Source organism: Salmo salar, chromosome ssa20 (genome assembly GCF_905237065.1).
Source record: "Salmo salar chromosome ssa20, Ssal_v3.1, whole genome shotgun sequence".
Taxonomy (NCBI): Eukaryota; Metazoa; Chordata; class Actinopteri; order Salmoniformes; family Salmonidae; genus Salmo; species Salmo salar.
In genome coordinates this window covers 19452003-19471961 of record NC_059461.1, presented here as the reverse complement: position 1 = coordinate 19471961, position 19959 = coordinate 19452003, and the positions used below count along the sequence as shown (strand labels likewise).

The following is a 19959-nucleotide window of genomic DNA, read 5'->3' as shown; positions in this document are numbered from 1 at the left end:
TCCTCCGAGAGAGAGAAAGAAAGAGAAAGAGAGAATTAGAGAGAGCATATTTAAATTCACACAGGACACCGGAAAAGACAAGAGAAATACTCCAGATGTGACAGACTGACCCTAGCCCCCCGACACATAAACTACTGCAGCATAAATACTGGAGGCTGAGACAGGAGGGGTCAGGAGACACTGTTGAAATTGAATTTAATCAGAAGCCACTGACAGATTTCTGCAATGGGCTGCGCCCAGAGTATCCTGCCTTGACAAATCGCGCTGTTAAGACACTGATGACCTTCACAACCACGCACCTATGTGAGAGTGGATTCTCGGCCCTCTATAGCATGAAAACTAAATACAGGCACAGACTGTGTGTGGGAAATGATTTAAGACCAAGACTACAATTCAACCCAACATTGCAGAGTTTTGTGCATCCTTTCAAGCACACCTTTCTCATTAATCTGTGGTAAATTATTCACAATTTTCGATGAACAAATAAAGTTTTATATGTGAGATGGTTAAATAAAGAGCAAAATTATTGATTATTATTATTATTTGTGCCCTGGTCCTATAAGAGCTCTTTGTCACCTCCCACGACCCGGCTTGTGACAAAAACTCACACTCATTCTTATGTTTAATAAATGTATCGTATAGTGTGTGTGTGGCAGGCTTACAATGATGGCAACAACAACAAAAAAAAACATTTGAGAGACTCTGGTGCTATATAGGGGGTATGCAGCTGGAGGTTGAATGTTTGAAAGGGTATGGGACAATAAAAAGTTTGATAACCACTACTCTAAAATAACTGTCAGGATTCACAGAAAATGGCAGGTGCAGTTTCATCCCTTAGAAGTGATATTTATCGTACCATTCACACCTTGTTCAAATCCAACCCACATGTTTATTGTTTTATTGTTTTATTGTTTGTGTAGTCCGTACAGGCTTCAGGTGTCTTACTACAGCTTCATTACGCATTTTGTCATTCCTTTTAGGGTCACCATGCAAACCTATAATGTGATGAGTATCTTCTTTCAGAAGAGTGATGGATTATATCCAGAAGTTTCAAAGTAATTTATTCAAAGATGAATTGAAGAGTGACATAATGGTCGGTGGAAATGTTACACATTTTTTTCACACTAAATAACAAAAAAACTCTGATCTGTGTTTCTGTTTTACCACCTGGATTATTCATTATTGTTCAATGTCATAAAAGGTCGATCTTTTTTTTCATGAAGGTGAAGACAATAGGCTAATAAGGTGAATGTGAAAAGGTTGTGAAAATTACAACTTTAGTTTGTCAGTTTTTCTTTTATTACCTTGATTAGCATCAATATAAACTCTTAGTCCTACAGACAGGTGCAGAACTCGAACTCCATGGGATTACAGTGCCTTCAGAAAGTATTCATACTCCTTGACTTATTCCACATTTTGTTGTGTTACAGACTGAATTCAAAAGGGATAAAAAAAAAAAATTCTTGTCATTCATCCACACACAATACCCCACGATGAAAAAGTGTTTGCAAATGTATTGAAAATGAAATACAGAAATATCTCATTTACATAACTATTCACACCCCTGAGTCAATACACATTAGAATAACCTTTGGCATCGATTACAGCTGTGAGTCTTTCTGGATAAGTCTCTAAGAGCATTTCACACCTGGATTGTACAACATTTTCCATTATTCGTTTCAAAATTCTTCAAGCTCTGTAAAATTGGTTTTTGACCATGGCTAGACAAACATTTTTAAGTCTTGCTAAACATTTTCAAGCAGATTTAAGTCAAAACTGTAACTCGGCCACTCAGGAACGTTCACTGTCTTGGTATGCAACTCTAGTGTAGATTTGGCGTTGTGTTTAAGGTTATTGTCCTGCTGAAAGGTAAATTCATCTCCCAGTGTCTGCTGGAAACCAGACTGAACCAGGTTTTCCTCTAGAATTTTGCCTGTGCTTGGCTCCATTCCGTTTTTTTTTATCCTGAAAAACTCCCCAGTTCTTAACGATTACAAGCAAACCCAAAACATGATGCAACCACCACTGTGCTTGAAAATATGTAGAGTGGTACTCAGTAATGTGTTGTGTTGGATTTGCCTCAAACATAACACTTTGTATTAGGAACAAAAGTTAATTGCTTTGCTACATTTTTCAATATATTACTTTAGTGCCCTGTTGCAAACAGGATGCATGTTTTGGAATATGTTTTATTCTGTACAGGCTTCTTTTTTCCACTCTTTCAATTAGGTTAGTATTGTGGAGTAACTTCAATGTTGTTGATCCATCCTCAGTTTTCTACTATCACAGCTATTAAACTCTGTAACTGTTTTAAAGTCACCATTGGCCTCATGGTGAAATCCCTGAGCAGTTTCCTTCATCTTCGGCAACTGACTTAGGAAGGACACCTGTATCTTTGTAGTGACTGGGTGTATTGATACACCGTCCAATGTGTTGTTAGTAACTTCACCATGCTCAAAGGGATATTGAATGTCTGCTTTTTTATTTGAACACATCTACCAATAGGTGTCCTTCTTCGGAGACATTGGAAAACCTCCCTGGTCATTGTAGTTGAATCTGTGTTTGAAATTCACTGCTCGACTGAGGGACTTTGCAGATAATTGTATGTGTGGGGTACAGAGATGAGGTAGTAATAAAACAATTATGTTAAACACTATTATTGCACACAGAGTCCATGCAACTTATTATGTGACTTGTTAAGCACGTTTACTCGTGAACTTAAGTAAGCTTGTCATAACAAAGGGGTTGAATACTTATTGACACAAGACATTTGAGCTTTTCATTTTTTATTAATTTGTAAAAATGTTGAAAAACATAATTCCACTTTGACATTACGTGGTATTGCGTGTAGGCCAGTGACAAACAAATCTCAATTTAATACATTTTAAATTCAGGCTGTAACACAACAAAATGTGGAAAAGTCAAGGGGTGTGAATACTTTCTGTAGCCACTAGTCAGCCTGTGTAAACAGGAAGCCTTGCATCATTGTATCAACATTTACAACAATGGGTGTTGTCTGTCACACGATGGTGCAATAGCGTGCATGCCATGCATTCTTAAGTAAGGTTAGGTTGAGGTGGTAAACACAGTGTACGCCCATACTGTTGTTTATCTGCTGGAAACACACCTCAAATGTCACTTTTACTTTTTTTATACAGTAGAAAAACTGAATGAGCTTTAGGGACATTTGTAGCTGACACAGTACCCAAACCCACGTGACAGGCTGGGAACACCACAGGGTCAGCCGTAGAGAGGCATGGAGCAGTTAAGATTAAATGTGTTGCTCAAGGGCACAACTCAGATATTCCTCATCAGCCCTGGGGGTTTCAACCAGCAGCCCTCTAGTAACTAGTCCAATTCTCTTACTACGTAGGAACTGTCACCCCACAAACACTTTCAACGGTCCAGGTCGGACTCTACTTATTTCTAACATAAATGAAGTTGAATACCACATACCGTATTTGGGTAGGATCATCAATCTAATCTAAAGTTCCCTATTTGTCTGTGTGACTAACGTCACCGTGCTTAACTGTACTTCTTCCTAACCCATCAGACCACACTGAGACTGGAACTCGGGACCTCTGTTCTGCAAACACGTGACCCCCCTCGTGTCCTCCCCACTAATGCAACTCGCTGACTCGGCATACATTTCCCAGACTGTATTTGTCATAGTCTGCATTTACACAGAAAGCCCAATTCTGATCTTGTGCCAAATTACTGGCAAAAGAGCTGATTGGTCAAATGCAAATTTGTGGATAAAGATCAGAATTGGGCTAACCCTATAGTAACATCACTGTTTCACTGAATAACAAGTTATTTATGGCCACACTTGAGATCATAATAACATTGCAATGTTGTACTTCAAGTGCTCTTTCACCCACATTCTCAAATCATTCTCAAATCAAAACTCTCCAGAAATAAATAAAGTATATAGTGAACAGATATTACATTTGTCTGATAAGTGATAGTGGTTACAATAATTTCAACAAAGCTATGCTCTCATTATGTAGCAGTTGACACAAGTCATGACGTAGTCAATAAAAAACAGAAACCTAAAGCAGACATATATACAGCCCTAAAGTCCATTATTATACCTGTACCTCAAACGAGATGTGCCCCAAAAAACGTCTTATCTTCTTGAAGGAGCATCAACTCATGGTACCTGTCCTCGTTACTCACTCTAAGCCTGTCCCCAGCTTTTAGTTTAAACACTCCGGACGTGCGTGGAGACTTTTGCCAGTAAGGAATCACTGAGTCCTCCTCCATGCAGTCCTCTGAGCCAGGAGGCTGACTGCAGTACACTGTGTCAGATGCTGTTAGGAGTGCACTGTCATTCGGGTAGTTCATTGCAAACAGGATCACCCTCTGGAAGAGGATGAAAACAGGGCCCTCTTTGCTACACACAAAGTGACTCGGCCTTCGGAAGGTGATCTGCAGGTAAACCTCGTACACGCCATCTTTCGGCACGATGAGGTCGCCGTCATCATACTCAAAGTCGTTGAGGTGAGCAAGTCCACGTTTGTCCTCCCATTCAAGGTATTCCCTTTTCGAATGACTAAATGAGTCTGGAGCTGGAAGAGTGACAAGGAGCACATAACCTTTTAGCTTAGTCTTATTGATTGGTCTTTCAGGCAGTAATATCATGAATAGTGTGGGTATCATAATTGTACCTGTCAGATGGGCACTTGGATTGGTTCTAACTTGCTGCTGCTGAAGACCGCCTGGACGGATAAAACAGACAGTGTGAGGATGATGATGACGATGATTATAATAATATCATGACAACCATAATAATAATAATAATAATAATAATCAGAATCAGAATTTACCTATAGAATAGCTTCCCGCTGAAGTGAGCTACAAATAAAAACACAAGATTCATTCAGATTTACTGTGTATAACAGTCTGCAAGATACACCACAGCCATCTACAATTAGAATAACAAGCCTTTTCTGATCTCTCTAATAATTATATACATTTACTTTAGGCTACTGGGCCTAACAGTGTTGATTCTTACCACACACACACAAATAAGCTTACCTGGTTGTACGCTGCTTTATGTTGATATGCGTGTAGCAGGAGTGCAGCACACGATAGAAGTATAGAGACAAACGCAGCGAACCGAGTGAGGCACACTGACAGCACTTTATCTCTGCGGCTCACCCGGGAATAAAGAATCCTGTCACTCTTCGCACAATGACACCGGATCTCACAGCGAACCTCTTCATTGGCAGCGGCTGTCATGATCAGCAGCGAGTGAGTACTACTCAATGGATTTTGCCGTTCAAGTCCGACGTTTATAAATCTTGTCGCCCACGTTCCACCTACAGTCAGGGTATCGTGTAAACGTGTTGTCTCAATCTGTGAGTTTCAGTGTAGGGCCTGCAGTGGCCAATTTTTCATGTAACACTTAACTTCCTGTTCAGACATTGAACTTGATACGACTGAATAGGAACCTAGCCATACAATACAACAAACCAAAATATTGTTGTAAATATCGTGACTCAACAACAATGGATTTAAGATAATTTAATTTGTATTTCTCAAGTTGTTACAGGATTCAAATTTCAATCAAGTTTAAAGTATAATCTTTCGAAATGTTCAATAAATAATAGACCATTAAATAAATCCTTACGAAAAAAGAGTGCAGTCAGAGTGCAGTATAACTGCAGTACACTATGCTGGAAATACTGCCTCCAAAATAACCCTCAAAATGTACTGCAGTAATTTTGCAGTAAAACTGTAGTTACAGTGCAGTATAACTGCAGTACACTATGCTGGAAATACTGCCTCCAAAATAACCCTCAAAATGTACTGCAGTAATTTTGCAGTACAACTGTAGTTACAGTGCAGTATAACTGAACTGCAATACACGGCAGTTATGCTGCAATTATTGCATCCAAAATACCACAGTGCACTGCAGTTACAGCACTTTTACTGCAGTTTTAAAACAGCAATATATTTTGTAAGAGGATAAGTCATCCAATCAAAGCAAAAAATAGACAAAATTAAAATGGTCTTTTCATGGTTTGTTTAAGTTACAGCTCTTTATTGACCATAACTGGCAGTAGACATGCTCAGTCTTCATTGTCACAACACCAGTGGTGGCTGGTGCCCCTTAAAATGGGGAGGACGGGCTCATAGTAATGGCTGGAACGGAACGAATGGAAGGGTCTCAGACTCAAAAAACACCTGGTTTCCATATGTTTTATACTATTCCATTGACTCCATTCATTATTATGAGTTGCCCTCCCATCACTAGCCTCCTCTGAACAGAACACATAGGTCACGTTCCCCTGTTCAGACCTTGCATCCTTTGCACCCCATTATTTCTACTTTGCACTTTCTTCTACTTCAAATCTACTATTCCAGTGTTTTACTTGCTATATTGTATTTACTTTGCCACCATGGCCTTTTTGCCTTTACCTCCCTTATCTCACCTCATTTGCTCACATTGTATATAGACTTATTTTTCTACTGTATTATTGACTGTATGTTTGTTTTACTCCATGTGTAACTCTGTGTTGTTGTATGTTGTCGAACTGCTTTGTTTTATCTTGGCCAGGTCGCAATTGTAAATGAGAACTTGTTCTCAACTTGCCTACCTGGTTAAATAAAGGTGAAATAAAATAAAAAACAATGATTGCGTGTGCCGTTGAGCACCAGATTGCAATAACATATGATGTGATTAGCTGATACTTTAAATATCTATCTAGACGTTGTAAGCTCTGGCATGCATCAGCAATGCCTGGGGCAGAGGAATGTTCCCTATACACTGACTGACACTCTCATGGTTGCAAAAATCAAACTATGTACAAACAACACCTCCAACTATTCTAATGAGCCATCAATCTAGACCACCTTGCCAGGCTGGAACGACCGGTGTAAGGGTACTAATGGTTTCTACAGTTGTGGCTAGAGGAATACAGGTCCATCCAGATGCCAGAACCGTAGAAGCCATCAGTTCCCAAGAAAATGGTAGTATCACCACAGCGGCCTTGATCACGATTGCCAGTCACTCTCCTCTGCTTGATTTTCACCTTCAACACACAGCCACTGAGTGTAGATGGGACGACAGCAAACCCAATAGAACTTCTCTCAGGCGTTGGAGGGTCTCGGTCTTCTGGGAGTGACCCTCCCCCACTGCCTCACGAACAGTTCGAAGGACATGGGCTTGAAGGGAACTTGGTACAAGGAACTGCCAGACCTTCACATCACACGTAATCAATCTCCTTCCGTACCTGAAACACAACCCCATTGTGAGTAGTGGCCTAGGCAGATTCTGGCCTACCTCCAGTCAGCCCCACACAACTGCCAACACTAGGTGAGTTTCCTTGTTTTCTCTGAAAATCCTGCTCATCCAAAACCTCCAAGGGGATATTCACCCTGTCTGCCACATGGATGATGACCCTGCCCATCTGCTGGGACACACTCAATTCGTGGGGGTCTAGCTGCATGGTCCTCTCCTAGCCGGCTGCTGCCCAGTGGGGCTGGCAGCTCCCACTGACGGTGCACCAGCTGAGGTGGAGCTACTGCTACACATGAAAACATTTTGCTGTGTTGCCGCTTATGCCCACAAAAAGGACGCAAAATGAATTAAGTTATGCAACTTAAAGCTAGAATTCTTAATTGAAACAATAACGAAGAACTCCCCACCACCTGTTTTGCAAAGAAAACTAAGGGATGGGGCTGGAGAAATTTTGCCACTCTCAAATTCATAGACCGAGCTATGGATGCAAGGACTGACCATCCATGATACACTAAATGACCAAAAGTATGTGGACACCTGCTCGTCGAACATCTGATTCCAAAATCGTGGGCATTTATATGGAGTTGGTTCCCCCTTTGCTGCTATAACAGCCTTCACTCTTCTGGGAAGGCTTTCCACTAGATGTTGGAACATTGCTGCGGGGACTTGCTTCCATTCAGCCACAAGAGCATTAGTGAGGTCGGGCACTGATGTTGGGCGATTAGGCCTAGCTTGTAGTCGGCGTTCCAATTCATCCCAAAGGTGTTCGATGGGGTTGAGGTCAGGACTCTGTGCAGGCCAGTCAATTTCTTCCACACCGATCTCGACAAACCATTTCTGTATGGACCTCACTTTGTGCACGGGGGCATTGTCATGCTGAAACAGGAAAGGGCCTTCCCCAAACTGTTGCCACAAAGTTGGAAGCACAGAATTGTCTAGAATGTCATTGTATGTGCTGTAACATTAAGATATCCCTTCACTGGAACTAAGGGACCTAGCCCGAACCATGAAAAACTGCCCCAGACCATTATTATTCTTCTTGCGTCTGCCAAACCCAGATTTGTCCGTCAGACTACCAGATGGTGAAGTGTGATTCATCACTCCAGAGAACGCATTTCCACTGCTCCGGAGTCCAATGATGGTGAGCTTTACACCCCTCCAGCTGACGCTTGGCATTGCGTCTGGTGATCTTAGGCTTGTGTGTGGCTGCTCAGCCGTGGAAACCCATTTCATGAAGCTTCCGATGAACAGTTCTTGCGTTGACGTTGCTTATACACCTGTCAGCAATGGGTGTGGCTGAAATAGCTGAATCCACTCATTTGAATGGGTGTCTGCATACTTTTGTAGATATATATAGTGTATCAAATGTATAGTTTTAACCATGTTGAGGCTACACAGTGTTTGTTTACATTTACGTTGTTTACAAACATTGGAGTAAAACAAGCTTATATTTTGGGTTCTGATGATGTACAAAAGCTCAACTAAGGTGATGAGAGATTTATAATCTTCTTCAAGCATCAATGGATATTTATATACATCTCATTCATTTATAAGTCCAAAAATGGATGTAGCAATTACGGATTCTAGCTTTAATAAGAAAGAAAACATTCAGAGCAGTCTTCTCTGTTGAACTTAGGCTCGTGAGTGGCGCAGCGGTCTAAGGCACTGCATCTCAGCACTTGAGGCGTCACTACAAACACCCTGGTTCAAATCCAGGCTGTATCACAACCGGCTGTGATTGGGAGTCCCATAGGGCGGTGCACGATTGGCCCGGGTTTGGCCGGTGTAGGCTGTCATTGTAAATAAGAATTAGTTCTTAACTGACTTGCCTAGTTAAATAAAAGTTAAAATAAAAATAATACAAAAATACACTTCATTAGCACTGAGATGACTCAAACACAGAAACACAGCCGCTGTGAAACAATAACAAAATAAAACTCCAGGTAGGGTAAACATGCAAATATAAAGGAGATAAACACAGTTACAGACTAACCAAGAAACCCAATTTTATTTAGCATTGTATGTGACATTTTTTGTTTGTGGTATTTACACAATTTATCATGAATAATTTAATTGAAATCAGTAGTTAGGGATGATGACGTGTATCCTGCAAGACAATACAGAAGGTAGGTCTATTTATAATTAATTTCCTGTGGACTGTGCCCAGACCATATTGGAACCTTTAAGTGTAACCGTACCGACTGTTCTGAGTGTACACTGCACTCCACCTGTACAATAATAATGATCCTATTCACAGTCAACTGTACAATGTCTTACTCTTATTTACAGTGATCACACTGGGGAAAGAGGCAGTACCTGAGGAGTCCGTTCCCTTAATAACTTAACCCATTAATTCCTTTTTACAGAAACAAATCCTAGATATCATTGTAGATAGATATCATTAAACAACATAAAAGCACGAGCAGGATTAATTGTGTTGCTGCCAGCAACACATTACCAAGATTGGTCTATTTTGTACTGATATAAGACTATATAAGAAATTAAGGCTAGAATCATTTTGTCCTAGATTTGGATTACTTAATAATGAAACCAGCTTAAATGGACTAGAGCTACGTTTTGAGCAAGAATGTGTTCAACACCTTCCGTAGAGGTAGGCCTTTCTCAAACCAGCTGATTAGCACTCCATCAGTACAAACAAGCACCGGGACCTACTGCCCTGCACACTACTGAGTAGAGAGAGGATACAAGGTATGTCTGTTTCATCATCTAAAACACTCCTTGTTAATACTCAAGGTAAGGACCTGGCAATTGTTCATACAGGATACAACCGAAAACAAAAGACAAGGTCATTTAAGCCAGCAGCCCTCACTTTTCCCAATATCTAACAAAAAAGACATACATAGGAACAAATGTTGCACTTTTCAATTTGCATTCAATATAGCACACAGTTTTAAACACCATGAAAAACATCTTACATGTGGAACATTTATCCCAAGGAAAAAAACTTGAAACAATAAATACAATTCATTAAAATAACAATCATTGTCTGGACCAGATCTCCGTTCAAGTTGTAACTTAAACTGTTAGTCCGTTTTAAAAGGTTCTGAAATGCTCGGTCTCCTGATGAGTGGACGGATGGCCACTGAGCTTCACAAGAAACAGTGTCCATACAACAGAGACAAGGTCCTATACTCTTGCATGGGCAAACACCCCATTACCACAACCATCCACATCTTTAACAGTGCCCCCTGCAGGCACAACTGAAGTAAAACAGTCTACTCTTTGGACCCTTCATTGACTTCTTATTTTACGTGAATCACTTCAATCTGAAATGGAGCCCAAAATCTTGTAATCTTTTGCCAGGACAAAAGCAATAGAAACACACCATCCCTTTTTCCTTTGTCTGTCAGTCTGTTGGTGCCAATGGCCTTTTGCAGAATCTCCTTCTGTTCCACAGAGGGAGAGAGGAGCTGGGTAGAGGGAGTCGAGTTACACATGGAGCTTTGGGTTTGGTGTCCAGCAGCTTTGAAAGTCTTTATCCATTTCATGTCTCTGTCCTGTGAGGCTGGCAGCCAGGCCGGAAGCCTCTGTGTGTGTGTGTCCAGTCTGTTAGCAGTGTGCAGTCTGTCTGTCTGCCCTGTGGGCTAGGCCTTGTAGCAGTTGCCCTGGGTGGTGAGAGCCAGCTGGCCGTTGGGCGCCACCTCGTTGGCCTCGTCCTCCAGCAAGCCCGATACGTCAGCGTTGGGAATGCTGTCATGGTAACTGCTGCAGCTGATGTTGTCCTCCTTCAGCTCGATGGTCCAGAAGGGAGCATTGAGCTTGCGATTCTGGTACTCTCGGTAGGTGTACACCCCTCCCACGAAGCCCAGCAGCACCACCACCACCAGGATGATGACGGCCAGGACGATGACGTTGAACTGGGTCCAGGACACCTCTGTGAGGGCGGCTGTAGTGTTGTCTGAGGGGCTGCCCAGGCTGGTGAGCAGCGCCTGGGTGGTGGCTACGCTCAGTAGGGTGCTGAAGTTAGTGGTGGAGGGGGGAGCACCGGTGGGCACCGTGGAGGACAGGCCCTTGCTGCTGAGGGTTGGAGCAGGGGTGGGGGTTTTAGAGGCCTCGGTCGTCGTCACGAGCTCTGGCGTAGGAATTATCCGTGCTGCTAAAAAACAAATGATTTACAATGTGAATGGGCATGCATTCAGCTACTCATGGCACATGCAATATACTAATACTCCACTGCACCAAATGATTGGATGACCCTTACCTGGACGGGTGCAGTTGTGGGCGCGGGCGTCCCCTGTGAAGCCGGCGGCACAGAGCTGGCATTGAGGCCCCGTGGTGTTGTTGGTGCAGCTCAGGCAGTGGCCAGTGTCAGGTTGGCAGAGCTGGGCAGGGCGCGTCGGGTCTGCGTTACCACTGCAGTCACAGGGGACACACCCACTGTTGGCACTGTAGAATCCAGCCTTGCACTGGTCACACTGCTGACCGCTGTATTCAGACAGGCACTGGTCACACACTGGGAACCCATCAGAGTCTAGGGAAACAAAAGAAAACACACAAATACAGTTGAAGTGGGAAGTTTACATACACCTTAGCCAAATACATTTAAACTCAGTTTTTCACAATTCCTGACATTTAATCCTAGTTACAATTCCCTGTCTTAGGTCAGTTAGGATCACCACTTTATTTTGTCATTTAGCAGACGCTCTTATCCAGAGCGACTTACAAATTGGTGCATTCACCTTATGATATCCAGTAGAACAACCACTTTACAATAGTACATCTATATCTTTTTTTGGGGGGGGTTAGAAGGATTACTTTATCCTATCCCAGGTATTCCTTAAAGAGGTGGGGTTTCAGGTGTCTACGGAAGGTGGTGATTGACTCCGCTGTCCTGGCGTCGTGAGGGAGCTTGTTCCACCATTGGGGTGCCAGAGCAGCGAACAGTTTTGACTGGGCTGAGCGGGAACTGTGCTTCCGCAGCGGTAGGGGGGCCAGCAGGCCAGAGGTGGATGAACGCAGTGCCCTTGTTTGGGTGTAGGGCCTGATGAGAGCCTGAAGGTACGGAGGTGCCGTTCCCCTCACAGCTCCGTAGGCAAGCACCATGGTCTTGTAGCAGATGCGAATGTGAAATTAAGAATGTGAAATGTCAGAATAATAGTAGAGAATTATTTATTTCAGCTTTTATTTCTTTCATCACATTCCCAGTGGGTCAGAAGTTTACATACACTCAATTAGTATTTGGTAGCATTGCCTTTAAATTGTTTAATTTGGGTCAAACGTTTTGGGTAGCCTTCCACAAGCTTCCCACAATAAGTTGCGTGAATTCTGGCCCATTCTTCCTGACAGAGCTGGTGTAACTGAGTCAGGTTTGTAGGCCACCTTGCTCGCACACGCTTTTTCAGTTCTGCATACACATTTTCTGTAGGATTGAAGTCAGGGCTTTGTGATGGCCACTCCAATACCTTGACTTTGTTGTCCTTAAGCCATTTTGCCACAACTTTGGAAGTATGCTTGGGGTATTTGTCCATTTGGAAGACCCATTTGCGACCAAGCTTTAACTTCCTGACTGATGTCTTGAGATGTTGCTTCAATATATCCACATAATTTTCCTCCCTCATGATGCCATCTATTTTGTATAGTGCACCAGTCCCTCCTGCAGCAAAGCACCCGCACAACATGATGCTGCCACCCCGTGCTTCACGGTTGGGATGGTGTTCTTCGGCTTGCAAGCCTCCCCCCTTTTCCTCCAAACATAATGATGGTCGTTATGGCCAAACAGTTCTAGTTTTGTTTCATCAGACCAGAAGACATTTCTCCAAAAAGTACAATCTTTGTCCCATGTGCAGTTGCAAACCGTAGTCTTGCTTTTTTTATGGCGGTTTTGGAGCAGTGGCTTCTTCCTTGCTGAGCGCCTTTCAGGTTATGTCGATATAGGACTCGTTTTACTGTGGATATAGATACTTTTGTAGCTGTTTCCTCCAGCATCTTCACAAGGTCCTTTTATGTTGTTCTGGGATTGATTTACACTTTTCGCACCAAAGTACATTCACCACTAGGAGACAGAGCGGTATGACGGCTGCGTGGTCCCATGGTGTTTATTCTTGCGTACTATTATTTGTACAGATGAACGTGGTATCTTCAGGCGTTTGGAAATTGCTCCCAAGGATGAACCAGACTTGTGGAGGTCTATAATTTTTTCCTGAGGTATTGGCTGATTTCTTTTGATTTTCCCATGATGTCAAGCAAAGAGGCACTGAGTTTGAAGGTAGGCCTTGAAATACATCCACAGGTACACCTCCAATTGACTCAAATTATGTCAATTAGCCCATCAGAAGCTTCTAAAGCCATGACATCATTTTCTGGAATTTTCCAAGCTGTTAAAGGCACGGTCAACTTAGTGTATGTAAACTTCTGACCCACTGGAATTGTGATACAGTGAGTTATAAGTGAAATAATCTGTCTGTAAACAATTGTTGGAAATATTACTTGTGTCATGTACAAAGTAGACGTCCTAACTGACTTGCCAAAACTATAGTTTGTTAACAAGAAATTTGTTGAGTGGTTGAAAAACAAGTTTTAATGACTCCAACCTAATATGCTGACCAGACCGGACACGTCGCGTGCGCGAGCTTTGCAAAATCAATTTTGAAATCCATGTTATTCAATTATTGCACCCACACTGCTCATGCGCGTCAATGAGCGTCTGCGATGCCAAGGGCTAAAATAGAAGTCATTCCTATTTCTGATGCAGATCGCGCTGCAAGTCCTGCCTCTCCCATCTCCTCATTGGTTTATAGAAGCAGGTACCCACATGCCATCTCCTCATTGGTTTATAGAAGCAGGTACCCACATGCCATCTCCTCATTGGTTATACCCACGTGCGTGATTGAAAGACGAACTGTTTGCCGGTCGTCGTGGTAATACTATGAACGTTTAGATGCCAATCACCATATAAGTTCAAAGATGAAAAAGCCTGGAAGGAGGAGAGATGACTAGAAACGATTCAGTTGACCGTTTATGTGTGGATTAATTGTAGGAGTAGAGGATCTTGTGCATTTCAGGTAAAATAACGACTCAATGTTTATATCCCAGGACAAATTAGCTAGCAACAGCAAGCTAGCTAAATTGGACAATTTAGCTAGCATGTCCAAGCTAGCTAGCTAAATTGCCATACATGTTTAATGCTTTTCGACCTGTCCCCAAATTAATGTAATTGGTTCAGAGTTTGTTTTGATATTTTAACCTGCGTGTCGTGATCGCGTTTGGTGTGGAGGGACAAAATACATTTATGCACGATGGCGCACAGCCGGTTTGGGTTCCGTGTAAGTAAACTTCCGACTTCAACTGTACAGGTCAATCATAAATCATAAGAGACTTGGCTGATGTACCACCACTAGGTGGCACCAGAATGCCAAACACAGATTGGTTTGTAATACTGCACAACGCAAAACGTAAGCCCTATGGCAGTGTCTATAGTCTATTTTAGGCTACTTAAGGGCTATAAGAATACCCTAGCTAATAATATAATTGTTTTTGTTGCTCAGATACATTTTAAAGCTACCCCAAAAGTTTCAGAGAAAAGATTAAACGATAATAATAATAATAATAACAATAATAATAAGCCATTTAGCAGAAACGTGTACCCAAAGCGACTTAAGTTTTTATGTGGGTGGCTCCAGTGGGAATTGAACCCACAACACTTGTCGTAGCAAGCACCATGCTCTGAGCCACACACGACCACCGATGTAATCAGAGAAAGATATGGCTAAAGCGTGGAACAAACACTGTTCCACAAACACACGTCTTTACAGCCCGGAATCAAATTCACTTGAATCGTTTCTAAAGACTGATCCCTTGTGTTAGAGCATCATCATCACTTCTCATTATCATGAGATGTTGGTCTCCTCCAGGGTCAGCTTTCTCCTCCAGCCTCTGGTCCTTAGTAATATGATGCTGCTAGACAGTGCCCTTCCTTCTCTCCTAATGGCTTCACTAACTGTTATATATCCCCTTCTGCTGTAAGCACATCCATTAAGTACCAGGAGGTCTGACACCAAATATTATTGAGCACAGTAATCAGGCTTTCTACATGTCATTAGTGTTAGTGTGGATCCCCTCCTAAGCAAGGTAAATGAGAAAATAGCCACATACTTATTGGTACCCTAAATGTGTGCTGGCTTAAGTCTGCTCAAGATCATCCATATCTAACTCTTTCCCGACTTATGGATCAATATGGGTCCACAACAGGCACACTTTCCAAAGCGACAATTCAAATCCTAGATGAGAGCTAGACCAATAAAGTCGAGGAGTGATAACACCTCTTATCTATAGGCAGTGTCTGATTGGTCGGGTTTAACCCTGGGTCGTTGTCAGTGGAAACACTGTTGTCAGAGGGAAACGTGTTATATCACCAGGAGAGGCAAAGGACCTTCACACATTCCACTGACTCAACAACCTGACCTGGATATTTATCTAGTACCATCCTCCCTCGCTACTGCTACAGCCAGCTCAGCCACGGACAGGCCTGCACTTCCTTTTCATGCGCACACACAAATAAGTCAATGTTTTATTAGCCTTAGGATGAATGAGTCAAGCCGTTATGTACCTTTGAGAAAAGAGAGGCTACACACAGATCATTTAATCACATGGTACTGCATTGTGGATTAGTCACTGTTGCCAGGGCAACCTCTGAGGCTTTTGTTGATTCCTCACACACAACATTATCACCCTACTGCTGCCTGGTTAATTTTTTATTTAACTAGGCAAGTCAGTTAAGAACAATTTCTTATTTACAATTGACGGCCTAGGAACGGTGGGTTAACTGCCTTGTTCAGTGAGGAACGACAGATTTCTACCTTGTCAGCTCGGGGATTCGATCTAGCAACCTTTCGGTTATTGGCCCAACGCTCTAACCACTAGGCTACCTGCCACCCCTAATTCAAGGAGCAGTGTTGTGGTGCCACCCACCCCCTCTGTTCTGACTAGCTTGCTGTGAGTTGGCCAGCTGTGCCCAGGATGTTCAGTGTGATCTATGTTCAGCTCAACCTCGGCCTGGTGTGTGTCCTCCTTCCACTCCCTGTCTCCACATGGCTGTTGCCAGGCTGCTGGGACCCAATGGGAGACCGTCAGCAGTCACATGGCTGCGGCTGATTGGTCAGATCAGAGGTTGGGAGGACGGTGAGAGGAGTGAGAGGTGAGAGACAGTGACAGACAGACAGGGACTCTACGTATGTCTGTGTCTCCAAGGCTCAGGCCTCATCTGCTGAGGTATCAGTTTAGTACGGGTACAAACCGATACTGGCTTGCTTGGTTAAAACATGCTTAATATCGAACGCGTCTACCTGAGACATTTGGGATTTTGCTGATGTGAGGAGACCCATCCACTGTCAAGAAGCCTAACTGTTAGGCCCTAACAGACCAACACCAGCAGGGACAATAAAGATAGGTGGGATTAAACATCGGGCAACCAGAGGGTCCAGATATTGATGCTTTGGCAAACCATCACAAGTAAATTGCAATTATCTGTGAAAGACAAGCAGTATGCTTGCGAATGGGGTTATAGTAATGGGGACAAAGCCTTCATCCCTGGCAGTGACTGTCGATGGTGTTTCGCTGTTGGAGAGTTAAGAATAGTGGGGGTAACGCTGTACCGGTTGAACATTAACCTGTCACAATAATTAAAACAAAGATGCCATGATAAATAATAGTATAATAGCCTAAAAGTTATCGTTACCGCATGTCACCCGCATTAAAAATTAACGAATGGACTTGAAAATGTGTGGAATGCTCTCCAAAATGCGCTATGGTTCGACATTTTGTGAAGGCAGAGATGAGTGGCCGAGACGCATCAATTCAGTGGACGCGTCGAGTCAGGTTACAAGTGTAGGCCTAATGAATGAAAATCAGCAAGTGTTTTGTTACAGATGTCTTTTTCCATTCCCCAAATGGCGTGTGCACAGTGCACTGAAGCCTACGGATGCGGGGATTATTTTAGAGCGGACGAACGTGCGCAGGAAGCCAGGCTTACAGGAGCATTTTGAGGTGATTGACAATCAGATGAAAACATCATGACTGGTTATGTTAATATACCCTGATGAAGACAGCTTGTCTGTGGAAACGTTGGTTATTAAAATTGCATCTGAGCTCCTAGAGTGTGCGGCTCTCCGTTGATTTTTGAAGTGTTCTACTCCGCTAGCCAGCGCCTCGCCTAAATAGGTGTGCGTTTCTTTCCCCTCTTGGTTATGTTAGTACCACATTAAAAGGTAATACATTTTGAAAGTTGAACAACAAATCTTTATTATTAGGCCCACAGAGATGGTATTAGATTAATAGGGACTCTACACTGGGTGTACAAAACATTAGGAACACCTGCTCTTTCCATGACATTTTACTGATCAGGTGAATCCAGGTGAAAGCTATGATCCCTGTTAAATCCACTTCAAATCAGTGTAGATGAAGGGAAGGAGACAGGTTAAAGTAGGATTTTTAAGCCGGGAGACAATTGAGACATGGATTGTGTGTGTGCCATTCAGAGGGTGAATGGGCAAGACAAAAGATTGAAGTGCCTTTGAACGGGGTATGGTAGTAGGTGCCAGGCGCTCCGGTTTGAGTGTGTAAAAAACTGCAACGCTGCTGGGTTTTTCCACGCTCAACAGTTTCCCATTTTGTATCAAGAAAGGGCATCCAGCCAACCTGAGTCAACATGGGCCAGCATGTACACTTTGGAATGCTTTTGACACCTTGTAGAGTCCATACCCCGACGAATTGACTGGAGAAGGGTACTAATATGGTGACCTAAGAAGGGCACTACTGAGGCAGGGGATAGTGGCTACTCACCAATGTGACAGGTGCCAGTGGAGGTGGTGTTGGAACAGGGGCAGGGGACACAGGCATCGGTGGTGGCAGCACCAGAGCTGCAGTAGAACCTAGGCTTGCATTCCTCACTGTTGGGTCCTTGAGTGTTGGCCTGGCAGTTCAGACAGATGCCTGTGGAAAAGGAGGGAAGTTATGGTTCAAAGTTAACATCCATTTCCTATGCTAACATGTTTTGAAAACGGGTCTGTAAGGGACTATGACATATGGTATTTATTGACCACACCTGAACACTGGTGGTTTTGTTTGTATAGTGTAGAAACCGTTAATCCAGCAAATACTACTATCCTGCTGATTTGAGCCCCAGACTGTTTAGTTGCCTGTTACATAGTAATGGAGTTGAGAGGTTTTTATGGAATAGGAACCAATGCTTCTATATGGGATATGAAATGATTCTGTATAGTGGGGCATTGCAGATGTTCTCTAAATGAAGGAATACAGTAAACACTATTGTTGTTTCTGTCCTTCTCGATAGAGGACACCTCACGATAGAGGACACCTCACAATAGAGGACACCTCACAATAGAGCACACCTCACAATAGAGGACACCTCACTATCACTTATCTAAAAAACAATGACCCTATAGAAGTAGGAACAAATCAGCTTGATTTTCCAGTATTCAGATTGAAATGGAACACTGTCATGTTTATCTGGAAGAGACAGTCTAATGTGTTTTGCATACCCTCATGTTTCTTATGTAACGCTCCCTGGCTGGCAGAGGGTCATTGTTGATGACATCAGACCTGAGCTAAGGAAGTACATCCACAGCATTTACCATTCTTCTGCATCACAATGGCAGACAGATGGGTTCTACAATCCCATCCACCTTGACCCTCTCCAAGCCTCTCAATAAGTGTCCACTCACACAACGATACACAGGATGGGACACGGACACACACACACACACACACACACACACACACACACACACACACACACACACACACACACACACACACACACACACACACACACAGGATTAGTGTGTAACAGGTAATCAAATGGCTACCCGGACTATTTGCATTGTGTGCCCCCCAACCCCTTTTTACGCTACTGCTTTCTCTGTTTATCATATATGCATAGTCACTTTAACTATACATATGTACATACTACCTCAATTGGCCCGACCAACCAGTGCTCCCGCACATTGGCTAACCGGGCTATCTGCATTGTGTCCCGCCACCCCCTCTTTTACACTACTTCTACTCTCTGTTCATCATATATGCATAGTCACTTTAACCATATCTACATGTATATACTACCTCATTCAGCCTGACTAACCGGTGTCTGTATATAGACTCGCTACTGTTTTTTCACTGTCTTTTTACTGTTGTTTTTATTTCTTTACTTACCTATTGTTCACCTAATACCTTTTTTGCACTATTGGTTAGAGTCTGTAAGTAAGCATTTCACTGTAAGGTCTACACCTGTTGTAGTCGGCGCACGTGACAAATAACCTTTTTGATTTGATTTGAAAGGGTGATTGTTGTGGTTTGTAGATAGGTGTGGTGTGGTGTAGTGATTACTCACCCGATTGCGGGTGGCAGTAGTTAGTAAGGCTGTTGCACTGACAGGGTTGGCACCCAGTGCTGCTGAAACGGAAGAAGCCTGGGTGGCACTCGTCACACTTGGGCCCGTACACTCCCGTCTTACACACACACATTCCTGAGCTGAAAGAACAGGAGAGCACAGTCAGCATACAGTCACATCACATACTTTGATCCTTCTCTATTTGATTGTCCAGCCTTTAGGTTGTGTAACAGCCTAACTGTACTGCTGTAATGGTGGGTTTGAGAGCTCTCTACAGTCTGACAGTGAAACTGCACTATTTGGTTAGGATTGCATTAGCCATGACATTCTGTGTCCAGATTATTCT

At 43.0% G+C, this 19959-nt stretch overlaps 3 protein-coding genes across 5 annotated transcripts in view; 1 reads left to right on the top strand and 2 right to left on the bottom strand.

Moving 5' to 3' along the window:
- Positions 1 to 2606: 2606 nt before the first annotated feature.
- LOC106579980 (tumor necrosis factor ligand superfamily member 6) lies at positions 2607 to 5325 on the bottom strand. Its single transcript, XM_014160466.2, has 4 exons — positions 5041 to 5325; positions 4830 to 4857; positions 4671 to 4721; positions 2607 to 4571 (listed from the first exon to the last, which is right to left on the bottom strand). The coding sequence occupies exons 1-4, from the start codon at positions 5242 to 5244 to the stop codon at positions 4102 to 4104; spliced, it is 753 nt and encodes a 250-aa protein (XP_014015941.1). The 5' UTR covers positions 5245 to 5325; the 3' UTR covers positions 2607 to 4101.
- LOC106579979 (serine/threonine-protein phosphatase 6 catalytic subunit) overlaps positions 5130 to 19959 on the top strand; it is a 47717-nt gene continuing 32887 nt past the window's right edge. Inside the window, exon 1 of the mRNA XM_014160462.2 lies at positions 5130 to 5256. Coding sequence (XP_014015937.1) covers positions 5197 to 5256 — 60 coding nt within the window. The 5' untranslated portion in view covers positions 5130 to 5196. The remainder of the gene's footprint in view (positions 5257 to 19959) is intronic.
- The window catches only part of LOC106579978 (multiple epidermal growth factor-like domains protein 9), a 36095-nt gene continuing 25369 nt past the window's right edge, over positions 9234 to 19959 (bottom strand). For 2 of the 3 annotated variants that reach the window (XM_045703027.1, XM_014160459.2), the window contains 4 exons: positions 19614 to 19753; positions 18047 to 18196; positions 11472 to 11741; positions 9234 to 11366 (listed from right to left, as the gene is read on the bottom strand). In XM_045703027.1, coding sequence (XP_045558983.1) covers positions 10855 to 11366; positions 11472 to 11741; positions 18047 to 18196; positions 19614 to 19753 — 1072 coding nt within the window. In that variant the 3' untranslated portion in view covers positions 9234 to 10854. The remainder of the gene's footprint in view (positions 11367 to 11471; positions 11742 to 18046; positions 18197 to 19613; positions 19754 to 19959) is intronic. The other variant, XM_045703028.1, reaches the window with a different exon arrangement.

What these genes read in the sequence shown, in the direction of transcription:
- LOC106579980 (XM_014160466.2), bottom strand. Translation starts at nt 5,244, where the DNA reads ATGACAGCCGCTGCCAATGAAGAGGTTCGCTGTGAGATCCGGTGTCAT. An exon ending in AGCGGGAAGCTATTCTATAG is followed by an intron (nt 4,722 to 4,829) that starts GTAAATTCTGAT and finishes TTATCCGTCCAG; the next exon opens with GCGGTCTTCAGCAGCAGCAA. An exon ending in TCCAAGTGCCCATCTGACAG is followed by an intron (nt 4,572 to 4,670) that starts GTACAATTATGA and finishes TCACTCTTCCAG; the next exon opens with CTCCAGACTCATTTAGTCAT.